Genomic DNA, 14,934 nt, shown 5'->3' with positions numbered 1-14,934 from the left:
GAATATGTCACGATGGCGGTATGGCCCGCGTCGCTCCTTCTCGAAGAGGCTGTGGTGACATGTAATTAACTTGCGATCAATACACTTGATGCGATGAGATAACGTGGTGCCTATACGTAATTACACACCCGTTACGCACCGCCACCAGTTTTCAAGGGAGGACCCACTGCTTCCGCCAATCCATGACTCTGATTGGCGCGTGCCAGTCTGTACAAGGTCGCAGCCTGCTCACCTTTCACAAGTCACCTCTTGACCATCGCCCGTTTTCAACCGACAAGATTTTTAAATCACTGCCGCGGTGGCTGACTCTATTCCGCTATGTCTGAAATTGTTCTATGATCTAAATTTCCCGACACCATGGCCCGTATCTGGAAGTCCTGCATCCTTTGTGGATGGATGATCGAGGCGAGGGAAACGAATACCAATCCATCGCAATGGACCAGTGAATTTCGAGGACGTCAGTTTGCCTTGCGTTTTCCCCGGTTTGCTCGGGTTGCTCACTAATAATGATGCCACGTCTACAGTTTGCTCTGATCACGCGGGGCGCGTCCTGACCGGAGTTGGTCAATTTTCCACGATGCTGCCCCGTGGCCGCATCCTCCGCGCCCCTCGCGACCGCAACAAGCGCTGGGACGACCCCGAACTTGGGCCATTGGATATGTACTCGTTCTATGTTGATTTGAACGTTTCTGTAACAACCCAGAGGAACTGGCAGTTGGGGGAGGGTTTTGTTTTCCATGACGCTTGCTGGAGACTCCTGCAAGAAGTCTTCTACCCGCTCCCAATTCCTCTTGAAAGACTGTTGGATGTCTTCCGATCCCTTCCTAGCGAGTCGACACTGTCGGCTCAGCCTGCTTTCTGGGGTCACGATTATGGAGGCGTTGCTTTGATAAACACTGGAGACTACTTTCCCTGGGAAGTCTCCCCCTTTTTTGCACCGCCAGCGCCCGCTAGCTTCGGTTTGCCTGGATCGGATCCTGTTTTTGAAGATGACCCTTCCCAGACCGTTGGATTCCATCACCTTGTTCAGCTGAATTCTAAAGCCCCGGAGCAACCGCACATTGCCTTGCGGAGAGCAGCCACGCAACCATCGCGCCCTTCGGCCAAAGACCCATTTCTGGCACTCCCGAAAGAGCTTTGCAACGCGATCGCTGTTTTGTTGCCGACGGCGGACGCGCTCCGAGCCCGTTTGGTATCGCGGGCATTCTGGCCTATCTTCTACGACCAACACTTCTGGATATCTCGGTTTAAAGCGCCACGGAGCCGGTCGTGGCTTTTCGAGGCGAGAGACGGGCCGGCGACTGACTGGCGTTCCCTGTACCGCCGCACCCGAGATAATGCGCATCTTCCCCGTGATCTGATCAACAGACGAAGGATATGGGGGCTGCTCAAACAAGTGGAAAGCATTGTGGCGCTCACGTGGCATCCCCTGCCCCCATCCCTGCCGCAGGAGTGGTCTTTCGACGCGGCCGTAAACGACACCCACCCGGGCCACGTCCACAATGAAGTTGGCGGGCTGTTTTCTCATAGCTTCGGGATGGGATGCACGCTGCTTACAGAGCAAAAGGTTGCCATCCCGAAACTGCTAGAACGCCTGTCTATCCATATCGCTTCGTTCGGCGGCGAAGTGCATGTTGTAGGGATGTCGTTTGCCACGGCTACCGATACGGTTCACTTGGGATACTCGTCGTCTTCCGTGCAATCGGTTCAGGTCAAGGAGTTGTGGGGCTTCCGAGTAGCCCTCGGTTTCCGCGGTATTCGGGGTCTCCAGTGCGTCACAGGGCCCGGGGAGTCGGAGTCTCCCTGGCTTGGATCTTTAGATGATACCCTACAGACCGACCGACTGGTCACGGGGGGGCGCGTGATAGGCATCGTGGTGGGGTTTGATGTAATGTCCCTCTGTTCACCCTCCTTGTCTTGAGCGCCTCGAAGTGCGCAGGCCAAGGCCAAGAACGGGGTAATCACCGATGCTAACCACGGGTTCCTAGGCCGGAAAGATTGTCAGCCTCACCACTAAAACACGACTTCCCAGCTCCGGGATGAAGTGTCCAGGTCAGAGCGGACTCCGGGATTCATCGTTATGGTATCCCTCTGTTCCATCTCAGACGGTCAGTTTAAATGACGACACATTTGTCCTGCAAGATTACGGCGAAATTGGGTTTAAACCCCTCTTCCACTGTCATTTCGGGGGACCCGGTGGGGTGTACCTGCGGCATTTGATTGGGATTACAGGAGTGAAATCCCGCGGCTCTCTGCTTCGAATTGTGTTTTCCTTTGACCGGCCAGTCCCCGAGGCGCATCAGCGCTTCGGCCGTTCACGGGTACGGAGCAACGAAGCTACCGCCTCGTTTGCGATTGACGGCCCCAGAGGAGAGCGCATCGTGGCCATTAAGATAAACTATCTCGCATATCGGTCTGCCTTACGTGAGGAAATAGACTCCTTCGTTCAGCGCTTCGAAGTATGTCTTTTTTCGTTTATCCTTATATCCTTCACACTGGCGTAATCTTCTGGGTTAGGCCCGCCACTAACAGAGATGATTTGCCAAGGTGCGGACAAACCGCGGGCGAACATTGTGTATTTTTGAAGACAGCCCCATTCACCATCCCGAACCCCAAACAGAAGTCGAGGCTTCCACGCCAGGAACTGCCATCACCGGGCTGTATGCCGTCCAGGTAAGCCCATCCGTCCGAGACGGTCCGGCGGTTTGGACTTGAGCGCTAACCTCACACACACCTAGGAAAATATGACAATCAAGGCCATCGGGATCATGACGGAGAATGTTGATGACACTCATGATACTGTCGTTGGGTAGCCGACATTTGCCGATTTTTCGGTAATATTCGGACGCTTCGGATGCTCTCGAGGCAGTGGTCATGTACTCTGATACATATCTTTCATTGGAAAACCGCCCCTGCATGGCATATCAAATTCTCGCGTTCTTACATCGTAGCCTACTTAGATTCGAGTTGTAACAGTAATCTGCCTTAGTACACTCCCTTTCCCGCCTCCGCCTACGCTGTTGTGTGATCTTAATAGTTCAACGCATGCTCTGAGATAACTCAGACGCCGCGGCTGACGTGGTCTTCGACACCAAATATTTTGGGAGACACTCATCAGAAGCCCGGTAGCTTGTTAAAAGCCGTTCGTGTACCATTATCTACACTCGATCGCGACATACCTCGCGTTACCAACCCGAGGCCTCGAAGAAGTAGGGATGACCATTCATATCGGGAACGGCCCGATATGCTGTGTCTTGATTCCCTCCTTCCGCCTGTGCTCTTCCGGGGTTGGCTCTCTGCCGGGGGCGAGGACACCCGCTCGCCTAGCTCCCAACCGGCTGTATCTGACAGCTTGCTTGTTCCTGTCAGGCGGGACTTTTCTGTCAGGTTCTTGGCCTAATTCATTTCCGGCACTCGCGGCGCCGGCTCGGCCTTCCAGACGCTTCTCAAGGCGTGGGAATCACGCCTATTGCTACTCTGCTGTAGCACTTCATCTATTCGGGCATGATTACATCGACCTGGGTGGGCGAGAAAAGTCTGCTACAAAACGCAACCACTAGGCATCCGGAGGGTTTGGGTCGGAATAGCTGTCACCTAGCAGCTTGTGAGAACCAGGTCTTCGTCTGGTCACTGCATCAGCCAAGCAACTCGCTGGACCACTAGCGATTCAATGGATATTAATACAACATGGGCGAAAGACTGTACCTATCGCTTCGCCATCCCAGATATCGGTCAAATCGGGCAACACGTCGGGCCTTTTTCTTTTGATGAATGTGACTCTATCCCACTGCCTAACCACGATTATATTGTTCTCGGAGCTTTGAGGTTCCAAATATGGCATCTCCACACCCACCCACCATCCTCCCCATGACCGCCTCGTGCTCGTTTCTATTTTATTTTCCGAACCCCCATTATGCTCATCCTATCAAAAATTTGCCGTCATCCCGGTCTCGGTCCCATCCGTCGGGCGACCGGCGGCGCTTGGCACCTATCACAGCATGTAGTCGGGAGGGTGGTATTTGCCGTCAAGAACCGGCTTGAAACGTCGTCTCTCTGCCTCGCTACCCTTGGGATTTACCCCACCGAATCCGGATTCAGCATGCCCGCGTCGAACCAACGCCTCTGATAGGTTCTGGCTTATAGCAACAATATCCGCCAACATATTACCTCTTTACAACCCAGTGACCCCATGGGTTCGGCACTTTGGGTCATGTCAACCAAGCCGGAGTTTGGCGGTTCTGTCAGTGGGGGGTGTCTGGGCATTGCCGCATCGCACCTGGAGGTTACTTCTACGTCCGACTGATTCGCCGGCCGTTGAGAGTATAAGATAGAACGAGGATGGTCGTTCGTGGAGGATATCTTTTGGATTCTTCCGCCAACCGTTTTCCTTGTTGCAATCGTCCTCTTATTCTCCGTGTGTTATAAATACTCCTTCACCCAAATAAGTACCCTTGGACCTTTCCCCCGTTGATCGACTAAACCCACGACGTCGACAACAGCGACAACAACAACAACGTCTGGACCACACCACGACTCTCGCTACCCAACGCGATGAAGTGGACAACCCACTCCACCCTCCTCGCCCTCTCGGCAGCCCTAGCCGAAGGCGCGCCCCAATTCGGCGGCGGCGGCGGCCTGACCATGCTCCGGTTCGGCTGCGCCCAAGTCGTCATCGACCGGATCGACCCCCTCGTCAACCCAGGTCAGGTCCCTTCTCCACACGTCCATCAGATTGTCGGCGGCAACGCGTTCAACGTCACCATGCCCACGGACGACGTCTCGTCGCACGCGAGCTGCACGACTTGCCAGTTTGCGGACGATTTTTCGAATTACTGGACGGCGAATCTGTATTTTAAGGCGCGGAATGGGAGTTATAAGCGGGTTCCGCAGGGTGGTGCTGCGTAGGTGACCTTGGTGACCCTTGGTGGAATGCATGGGGGTTGAAAGGGTATGGAAGAAGGCGGAAGTTAACATGACTGACTCCCGCGTAGACTACAGTTCAACGACCAGTTCAGCACCCAAATCGCGGGCGGTATTCTCGTCTACTACGTCTCAGCCGACCCAGGCAAGATCACCGCCTTCAAGCCAGTACGCAAGCACCCCCTATCCTAACCCAAAGAAACCCACTCAACCACAACGTAACGAGCTCTGAAAAGCTAACGCTGCCTACCTAAACAGGGCTTCCGCATGCTAGTCGGCGACCCCACGATGCGCTCGCGTCCGGACACCACCTTGAAGCGGCAGAACTGCTACCGCTGCTACACCGGCCCCAACTTTGGCGGTGATGTCGGCGCCCCCTGCCAAGACGACAGCGTTGACAGCGAGGCATTCCCTCAGAAGCCCTGCCCGGGCGGGATTCGGTCTAACATTCACTTTCCCACGTACGTTTCTCTCCTGACCAGACACTTATCATCAATACCCATGGATATGGAAAATATTATGAACTGGCCCCAGACAAGTAACTGACACGAAAAAAAAGCTGCTGGGACGGCAAAAACCTCGACACCCCCAACCACCAAGACCACGTCGCCTACCCCACCACCGGTCCAGCCAACTTCCTCTCCCTAGGCGGCGCCTGCCCCTCCACGCACCCCGTCCGCATCCCCCAACTCATGTACGAAGTAGTCTGGGACACCACCGGCTTCAACGACAAGAGCCTGTGGCCCGAAGACGGCTCGCAGCCCTTCGTTCTCAGCACGGGTGACGAGACAGGGTTGGGCCAGCACGGCGATTATGTGTTTGGGTGGAAGGACGATTCGTTGCAGAAGGCGATGGATACATCCGGGTGCTTTGGGGCGCAGTGCGCGAATTTGGGACGGCAGGTGATTGATACGGCGAAGAGTTGTGAGGTGAAGAAGGCGGCGCATGAGGATTATGATGTTTGTAAGTGGCGTCTTTCTTTCTTTTAATTTCCTTCCTTTTTATTTTGTCTATTTTTTTGACATCCGCGAAATACTTTCAATGACGGCTGACATGTGTGTGTAACAACAGGGCTTGACAAGCTTCCCGGCATGGAGATGTAAGCGGCCTTCTACCGTTCGATGGGCCCTTCAGCTGGACTTTGGAATGGTCATCTGAGTCCTCGGGTATAATTACACGCTCAGAATGGACGATGAATTTCTCCCCAAACGACCCTACCTCTCTGTCGCGGCGGATTTGGAGAACCGGTTCCCCCCCCTTTCCCATCAACTCTTGATAGTTAGATGCACGGTGTAAGAGAGCTACCATCTGCCGCATTTATCTGCGTTCTTCTATTCTTTATATCCTTTGGGACAGGATGCTGTCTCGCAGGGAATGCTATAACCACCTCGACCAACTTCCTAACTAATTACCCCTTACTGAGACTGGCTCATTCCCGGCCACTCATACGGGAAACCTTGGAAATGGCTCAAATCGCCTTCCAGTGGTCCAATGTCCATCATCCCCTGGCTCGGCTCCCAAGGGGCTCTGCCATACTGCGGGGCAAGCCCGTCAAAGGTGACAGGAGGCGCCGAAGGGAAGAGCCCTTCTCCAAACCCGGGATCATCCGTCATGCTCACAGAATGTGAGCCTCCAACAGCTAGACCGGCGGAAGAGGTAAACTCTGGTTGGAGGAACGGCTGACTCAGTTGGCCGGCCGGTTGAGGCGCATGATATGTGTTGGGTTGCCCAAAAGGGTATGCAGGTGAGCTGGGAGTTCCCGAAAGTAGCCACATCGAGTCTTCCGACTGAGGTCTCGGAAACTGTCGCCCCCGGGACTCCCACGCCTGGAACGCCTTCTGGAGCGCATCGTTCATGATACTAGGGATGGACTCCATGGTCAGCCCTTCGTGCTGTTGGAGGGGCCGGCCGGCGTGTTCTTCAGCCGCCCTCCGAAACAAGCCAGGCATTTCGGTGAGCAAATAGTGCTGAAAGTCTAGGCTGATGTGGGTGTCACTTGTTACCGGAGCCAGGTCCTCAGCGACCTCAGGGTCTGACTTCGTATCAGCGCAATGCTCGGCTCGACACGGCTTGGTTTAAGAAACCCGGTGTAGCGTACTTACATGGCGACGGGATTTGCTCGCCGGGAAAGAGGAGTCGATAGATGTCTCTCCACTTATCTTCATCAGATTGTCGCCTACTAGTGTGTTTTCTCGACTTGAGCTGTTTTTCCTGTTGGATCGTGATATCGCTAGGGTTGGGGATGTCGTCCCGCACCCGACACCGTGAAAATAACATGTCGTGCTCGGCAAGCTCCCTCGCGTCAGAGAAGACAGTCTTACACCGTTGACAATGAACCTTGTAATGCTTGCGGTAGAGATGCTCCCTTTCGAGACGGTTAGCGCTTTGGCAAGCTTCTCCAGTTATGAAACTGCATCAGAGAGGCGAGAGAAGGCTTACTTCAATCTGGAAATCGACGGCCACACCCTGACCGTACAGATTTCATGATCTCGAATGTTGTAGGTACGCGGGTCATGCTTCCGAAACGGGCAAGCATACTGTTTCCTAACGTCGCTACCAATTTGGGACAACGAAGATGAGGGCTGATTGGAATCCCCGTCGTCATCGTCCTCCTCCTCCTCGTCTTGTCGGAGTGATCGCGAAACCGGCCGGAAGCGTTTGTTGGGGTTGTTCATCGATGACGCCCCTTTGCGCGCCTGGTTCGTGGGGCCTTGGTACTGGGTTGAGTCCGGGTTCCTCTCGCCAACACACTGCCGCACAAGAGCATCCCAATCACGGTTGTACCGACCCCAAAGGCGTGTCATGGCTTGGTCGACGCTCTGCTCGAACGCGTCCCTCCACGGACTCGAGACCGCAGGGGGTCCGCTAGGTTCCAACCATGTATCCGGCTCCGAAAAGCTATCATCGGACACTGGTTCGCTGTTGCTGTCACCGAACCCATGGGACCCTTCTCTGGTATGCGTTGATAGTGTGCTTGAGCTGGTGTGAGGTTTCATCAAAGGGACCGCCAGTCGCCCCTGACCCGCGTCTTCATGCGGCGCAACTTCCTGAAAGGTTTCCAGTAGACGAGGTTGCGGCGCGAGCGCTTTTCGAACCGCCGTAGAAGGAGTGCGCGAGAAGTGCGATGATGGGGCCGTGGGTACGCGCGGCGAGCCAAGGTCAAGCGAGGTGACCTGCCTCGACGCGCTTAAGTCTCGAGACCCCCCAATACGGCGGAGACCAGTCGGCCCTCGAAATCCTAGAGGTTCCAACCGCGCGGAGGCATAAGTCGGAGCTCCATCGGGGCCGGAGAAGTTGGAGGATGACGGTGGTGGTGGTCTAGGCGACAAATGCAATTGCTCAGAAACGCTTGGAGGCGCAGTCGTTGGTCGAAATGGTGCTGGCAAAGATATAATCGGAGAGACCAAGTCGTCAGTTGTGACCGAAGAGGTTGGCCGCAGCTCCGGTGTCGTTGGCGGTGGGCGTGTTGGTGTGTCTCTCTCACGTATGACTGGAGTTCGCAGGTTGAGTCTGTCAAACAAATCGCTCACGTTTGCTTCCACCCTAACATGGGCACTGGCAAAGGCTAAAGCAGCGGCTTCTTCTGCCCGCATCGATCCCGTCCCGAATACCTCCAGCAGATCCCGCAGGTGCTGGGGCTGCCCAACGCCAGTAGCCCAAGAACCGGCCTCGGGTTGCCAAAGGAAGCTCAGCTTCGCCCCACGCGACTCTTCTTCCTTGGTGACCAGCGCTATCCAGGCCGCGGCAATTTCAGGTTGACGGAGCAGCCCTTCAACAACACGGGTATGTTGCCAAAATGATTTGTCGAGTCCTTCGTCGTAATGACCGCCAACATGCTGCAAATACTCGCCGCATGACAACAGAAGCGCTCCGCAAAATCCACACCCCCGAGCACTCCGCCTGACCCCCAACGGCGCCGGTGCAGCCGTATGGTCGTCTGATCCCGCGTGGTGATCGCGTTTAATATGTTCGGTAACGAGGATTGCTCGTGAGAAGACGGCTGGGCAGATCGCGCATCGAAAATGTTCGGGCTGGTCGTGGTTCACCGCTTCATGCAATTCCCAATCCATCTTGGAGGCAAACGCCAAATCACAGAAGGTGCAAGCGTACCGAGGATTTGTAGGGTAACTGTTTTTCCGGTAGTCTTGGTGGTCCGGGCTCGTGGCCGTGAGGGGCGACTCGAGCGAGGATTGCCGGACTGAGTATCTGGTTGACCCGGAGGCGATAGAGGCTCTCACGGAGAAGATGCTGGGCGTCACGGAATCCCTGCTTGCTGTGGTCGAAGCAAAGGATAGCCAAGACTCCCTGACCGGGTCATCTCTTATGACGGTTTCTTCGGCGGTTGGCTTTGATGTGGGTTCTTTTAAGGCGCCCGGCGAAGCCGTTAGGGACCGAAGAACGCCGGGGGTGACTCGAGTTGAAGTGTCAGCATTGTCGGCGGCCATGTTCCTGTTGGAGGTGCCAGACGAGATGTGGCTCCCGTGTTGGGGGTGGTGCGGATCCATGACATTGAAGCGTCGACAGCGACCAAGTCGTGAAAACTGAGAAGAGGCGACAACGAAGGACACGAGCCGCAGAAATCTTCGAACCTTCGTCTCTCGGTGGTTGTGGCCGGTCTGTGGGGTCATAAACTCAGGGTGGTTCGTCTTACTGGAGCACTAAGTGAGGAACTCCGCTGCGCTGTTGGTTGAGCTCGTGCAACTAACGAATTGGACAGATTAAAGGAAGGTAATTGGGAATTGGGCCATGGAAATGGGTCGTCAACCCCCCCGCCGCCTTCACCGTCCGTGTGAAGCCGTTATATGACATGAAGGAATCCCTGTTCTCGGATAAGGCTGCCAGGGGCACGAACAAAACTTCCCCATCGCAGCTGCGCATCACTCGCCCGAAGCCGCGATTGGTCCCACCTATCGTTGACGGGCTGACGGACGAGAGCGGAAAGGTGCGAGAGCGGCAGCTGAATCTTCGGGGAGTCGCCCGCGCTCGTGATTGGACGCCTATGTTATTTGAGGAACCACGTTTCATTCCACCACCGTCCCGTCCGGTTGCTCCATAGCCATCTTCCATCGAACAAATAATCTCCTTTTTCGTTGTTCCTGGCCATGTCGAGATTGGGTCGGAGAACCGTGCATGCTCGGCGTGTGCCCGTGTCGGTTCGCCGGCATAGCAGTGTCAGCTGAATCGGTGAATCACAGTGGAAGGGCCGAGTTACATACAGCCTCTCGGTCAGCCTAATAGCACCAAAATAGTCCGGTTTTCAGTCGATGTCATAGCAGGCAGCGCCGGGTGCAAGTCCCGTGAGGTACAAGTCTCTCGAGATTGGCTGCGAAAGGCGTTGACTCCCGAGAGGTGCGTCACGTCGGCTAGGCAAGAGAAGGGCAAGGAGATTGCAGGCAACCAGACGTGTTGCCCGATCGTCCACATCACAACGCGGACGCGTGCTTCCAGGCAAGGAGCTAATCGTGTATTGGTTGCCGGTGGGCAAGGATTGGAACCGAGTATCTTAACCAATAAGTAGTGGCAGGCCACGGAGAGGACGCCGAAGGAAAATGTCGTCGGGCCGTGGCAACTGAGGTTCGCCCTTCTTTGGTGGGATGCCGAGACGTGAGGTGAGATTCACTCGTTGAGTATGGGGAGGCAGCCCCAAAGAGGAAGGAGGAATCAATTCGGAGGTCAGCAAAGCCGTTGCAGGTGATTGGACAAGAGCTGCGACTTGGCGCAATGTGAGGCCTTACTCGGTGCGCGGACATCGGTGACCCCACATGGACCGTGCGCAAGCTTGCCGCAAAAATTTCGAAAACTTCGACTCTGAAAAATGTCGAGGAAAACGTGCCAACCCGCATCCTGAAACACCAGCAGCCATTGAATCATTTGTGTTGGGTCGCCTCACCACCCACACGCCAAAGAAGACGTATTATCCCCCGGGGATTTCGAATCACGTCTTTTCAAGATGGTGGTCGTCAATTATCTGCTCTTCGAGAGCGCTGTCGGGTTTTCGCTCTTCGAGGTGGTGCACCAAGCCGACACCGTCGGCCTGGAACTACCCGAGGTCAAAGATGCGATGAAAAGCCTGGACAAGTTCGGAAAGATGGTCAAATTGCGTAGCTTCAATCCCTGGACGTAAGTGTGCCGTTTGCTACTGCTGCGCTCTCGTTGTTGGCGCGCAATGGATGCGGGACGCAATCACTGTCCGAAACCTTGAACTAATGCCCTTTAGTTCTGCCGCCCACGGTTTGGAGGCCATCAATCTGATCTCCGAAGGCATCATGCCAGACCATCTCAAGAATACCCTCGAACTTAACCTGCCGCAGACGAGTGGAAAGAAGAGCAAGGTTGTGCTGGGTGTGGTGGACAAGCGGATAGCTGGCGAGATCAGCGCGACATTCCCTGGCGTTCAATGCGAAGCGGCGGACACTTCTGAGGTGGTTGCTGCCCTTCTCCGTGGTATTCGCCTCCATGCGAACAAGCTCCTCAAGGGCTTGCAGGAGGGCGACATCAACCGCGCGCAGCTCGGTCTCGGCCATGCCTACTCGCGCGCCAAGGTCAAGTTCAGCGTACACAAGAACGATAACCATATCATCCAAGGCATCGCTACCCTTGACGCGCTTGACAAGGGCATCAACCAGGGTGCTATGCGCGTCCGGGAGTGGTACGGCTGGCATTTCCCAGAGCTGATCCGCATCGTGTCCGACAACGGTACCTACGCGAAGCTCGTCCTGGCCATTGGCAACAAGAAGAGCTTGACCGACGAGAGTGTGGACGACATTGCGAATGTCATCAATCAAGACCAGGACAAGGCCGAGGCCATCATTCAGGCGGCCAAGATCTCCATGGGACAAGATATCAGCGATACCGATCTTTTGATGGTGAAGGACCTCGCGTCGAACGTCTCGAAGATGGCCGATTACCGGCGTATCCTCGCTGAGTCGCTCGACAAGAAGATGGGCGATGTCGCTCCTAACCTACAGGTCATCTTGGGCACCCCGGTTGCCGCCCGCCTGATCTCCCACGCCGGCTCTTTGACCAATCTCGCAAAGTACCCCGCCTCGACCCTCCAGATTCTCGGTGCCGAGAAGGCCCTCTTCCGTGCCCTCAAGACGAAGGGTGCGACGCCTAAATATGGGCTGCTGTACCAGAGCTCCTTCATCGGCCGTGCCGGCCCCAAGATCAAGGGCCGGATCTCCCGGTACCTCGCCAACAAGTGCTCGATCGCCAGTCGTATTGACAACTTCTCCGAGAAGCCCACTAAGCGGTTTGGTGAGGTCATGCGTGACCAATTAGAGCAGCGGTTGGAGTGGTACGCCAAGGGCACAAAGCCCATGAAGAACATCGACGCAATGGACAAGGCGGTCAAGGCCGTTCTGGATGATGGTGACGATATGGACATTGACGAGGAGATGGTTGATCACCCGCCCGCCAAGGATAAGAAGGAAAAGAAGGAGAAGAAGAAGGACAGCAAGAAAGAGAAGAAGGAGAAAAAGCGGAAGAGTCTCGGCGGTGAGGACGTTGAGATGGCAGATGCCGACGATGGTGAGAAGAAGAAGAAGAAGAAGAGGAAGTCCGTGGCTGCGGAGTAGCAGGTTATTACTGCAGGTCCCTGGTCGTCGTGTTTCTCGTGTTCTTTTTTTTTCCTCTTTCGGTTGGTCTTCACTCTGCTTTCTTGGAGTTCACCTGGGGTTGGGGTCAGGTAACGGAGTTCTTGGGTCATGTCTGGGTGCGAGTCTTGACTCGTTATTCTGCAGTGGGATGTACCATACCATGGCGTGAAACGGAAGCAAAAATCGGATATCTTCTTTGCTTAAAACAGATTGGTTGGCATAGATCGCTATGGAATAATACGTTGATGTCCGAAACGGCCCAAATCCCACAATGTGTCGCACCCTTCCAGGCCAACAACCCGTGCAAGAATCTACAGAGCTCCCATCGTCCCTATCCGATGCCATATGCTTGGACCTGAAAAACGCCGCACGCCTCACAGCAGTACCCGCCATAACAATGTCCACCTTTTCGCGAACGCCAAAACCGCCTGTGTCTCTCGTTACGCTCCTTCGCTGCCAAACTCCTTAGTCCAGTCCTCGTTCCTCGACAAATCCTCTTGTGACACCGTCGGCCGACTAGCCTTGATAGCTCTGATGAAGTCCTTCTTCTCGACCAATGGCTCAAGCAACTCCTCGGATGCCACCTTCTCCCATGTCATCTCCTCCGCCTCTGGGTCGCCTGGTGAACAGGGGGTGTATTTTCTCTGACCATCGAGATCAACCTAGAACATAAGTGTTAATTTCTGACCATGTAACCCCGCCTAAAGGAATGAAGCCGTACCTTTTTGAAATGCGTTGCTTGCTGAATTTTCCTCACAGGCTGCATCAACGCGTCTTGCACCACGATACTGACATCGGATCCCGAGTACCCTTCTGCCGCTTTTGCCAGTTCCCGGAAGTCCTCCGACTTCAGCGCAGTGTTCGTGTCGCCCACTGCTAGCTTGAACATCGTGGTTCGTGCGGCCAGGTCGGGCAAACTAATATGGACACGCCGTTGGAATCGACGACGGATGGCGGCGTCAAGTTGCCAAGGGATATTCGTAGCTCCAAGAATCAGGACGCCCTTGGAATCTTTCCCGACACCATCCATCTGAACCAGCATTTCCGTTTTAATCCGACGGGAGGCTTCGGACTCGCCTTCGCCACGGGGACCGCACAGGGCGTCGATCTCGTCGATGAAGATGATAGCGGGTTTGTTCTCCCGTGCCATCGCGAATAGTTGCCGAACTAGCCTATACGAGCGCCGCATTAGTATGTTGGGACCACCTCTATTTCGTCCGCAGGAGTAATCCCGGCTCACCTTTCACTCTCACCCATCCACTTGCTCACCAAATCCGAACTGCTCACGCTAAAAAATGTACTGTTCGCTTCCGTGGCGACCGCCTTCGCCAGGTAACTCTTACCCGTTCCTGGCGGCCCATACAGCAAAATTCCCTTCCACGGTTGCCTCTTCCCTTGGAACAAATGTGGGAACTTTATCGGCAACAAAACAGCCTCTTTCAGCGCGTCTTTTGCACCCTCCAACCCAGCGACATCGTCCCAGCTCACATTCGGCCGCTCTTGAAGGATAGCCCCAGCCAGAGCGTTACGCAGCTTCTTGCTGTCCTCATCCAAGCCCTCAGCACCATCTTCTCCAGACTCCTTGCCCTTGCCTGTACCACCCGTTGATGTGCCATTAACTCCCACCATGCCGGGCTTTTTCCGTTTGGCCTCGGCGTCCGATAGGTGTGCCTTCAGCTTCTCCGCGCGGTCCATGTACTCGCCCGTCTTCGCGCGGATCATCTCCTTTGACTTGGGGTTCTTCTCCCATTTGAGCGCCAGCATGAACAGCTCGAGAGATTGGTAGTAGAGTTGGTACGCCTTGTCATATTGGGCGGCATTGTCGGCGTCAATGGCCAAACGGACCTGTTTGATTGCGCGGTCGAGAAAGTCGGTATTCGACATCGGGGGCAATTCGGTTTATCGGATCGGATAAAGGTGTATGTTTGGTCGATAATCGGGCATTCGTGGATGTGTTCGGCTGGTGTTCGTGGTACGCAGGCAACCAGCAGGGTTCTTGAGACGGTTATCGGGTGGATACGGTCAATGTGGCCGTTAAGGGGGGAGCTTGACAAACGTGAACGTGTCGCTTGAGCTAGTCTGTTGAGCGCCAAACACGAGCCGGTGATGTTGTGTTTTGGTGTTGCTGTTCGGTTTGGGAAATGCAGCCATTCGTTGGACAGGCTGCAGTCGTGGACCAGGAAACAGAGAGCGCGGGGCTGACGCCACTCTGTGGTTGGCGGGGCGTTCTGGACCGTGTTAAGGATCAGCGCCAAAAAAGCCGTAAATCACTAACAGGTAACTTTGGGAGCTCCAGAAATTCGACTGCGGAGCATCATCACCCTGATCAGGTACATACATACACGTACCAAAAGTCTCGCCTGCCTAACGTGGTTCAACAGACTTACGTTGTCTTCAAGCTCACGGTTTCAAGTTG

The 14,934-nt window shown here is 55.0% G+C and overlaps 5 protein-coding genes across 5 annotated transcripts; 3 read left to right on the top strand and 2 right to left on the bottom strand.

Moving 5' to 3' along the window:
- Nucleotides 1-658: 658 nt before the first annotated feature.
- Nucleotides 659-2,504, top strand: C8A04DRAFT_12334 (uncharacterized protein; the record flags this gene model as incomplete). Its single annotated transcript, XM_062777308.1, has 2 exons — nucleotides 659-1,888; nucleotides 1,989-2,504. 2 exons carry the CDS (start codon nucleotides 659-661, stop codon nucleotides 2,502-2,504), a joined length of 1,746 nt encoding a protein of 581 aa, XP_062636770.1.
- Nucleotides 2,505-4,551: 2,047 nt separating this feature from the next.
- Nucleotides 4,552-6,023, top strand: C8A04DRAFT_37410 (uncharacterized protein; the record flags this gene model as incomplete). Its single annotated transcript, XM_062783865.1, has 5 exons — nucleotides 4,552-4,901; nucleotides 4,992-5,088; nucleotides 5,179-5,381; nucleotides 5,480-5,883; nucleotides 5,992-6,023. 5 exons carry the CDS (start codon nucleotides 4,552-4,554, stop codon nucleotides 6,021-6,023), a joined length of 1,086 nt encoding a protein of 361 aa, XP_062636769.1.
- A 312-nt stretch (nucleotides 6,024-6,335) lies between these two features.
- C8A04DRAFT_28820 (uncharacterized protein) lies at nucleotides 6,336-9,425 on the bottom strand (the record flags this gene model as incomplete). Its single annotated transcript, XM_062780790.1, has 3 exons — nucleotides 6,336-6,952; nucleotides 7,023-7,285; nucleotides 7,459-9,425. The coding sequence occupies 3 exons, from the start codon at nucleotides 9,423-9,425 to the stop codon at nucleotides 6,336-6,338; spliced, it is 2,847 nt and encodes a 948-aa protein (XP_062636768.1).
- Nucleotides 9,426-10,870: 1,445 nt separating this feature from the next.
- Nucleotides 10,871-12,497, top strand: C8A04DRAFT_37408 (uncharacterized protein; the record flags this gene model as incomplete). Its single annotated transcript, XM_062783864.1, has 2 exons — nucleotides 10,871-11,040; nucleotides 11,138-12,497. 2 exons carry the CDS (start codon nucleotides 10,871-10,873, stop codon nucleotides 12,495-12,497), a joined length of 1,530 nt encoding a protein of 509 aa, XP_062636767.1.
- Nucleotides 12,498-12,958: 461 nt separating this feature from the next.
- On the bottom strand, nucleotides 12,959-14,402 carry C8A04DRAFT_28818 (P-loop containing nucleoside triphosphate hydrolase protein; the record flags this gene model as incomplete). Its single annotated transcript, XM_062780789.1, has 3 exons — nucleotides 12,959-13,180; nucleotides 13,240-13,690; nucleotides 13,759-14,402. 3 exons carry the CDS (start codon nucleotides 14,400-14,402, stop codon nucleotides 12,959-12,961), a joined length of 1,317 nt encoding a protein of 438 aa, XP_062636766.1.
- Between the last annotated feature and the right edge of the window lie 532 nt (nucleotides 14,403-14,934).

Source organism: Dichotomopilus funicola, assembly GCF_033296635.1.
Source record: "Dichotomopilus funicola strain CBS 141.50 unplaced genomic scaffold C8A04scaffold_33, whole genome shotgun sequence".
In the NCBI taxonomy this organism is placed as follows: Eukaryota; Fungi; Ascomycota; class Sordariomycetes; order Sordariales; family Chaetomiaceae; genus Dichotomopilus; species Dichotomopilus funicola.
Note: the sequence above shows the minus strand (reverse complement) of the source record. Positions and strands in the feature narration are given on the sequence as shown.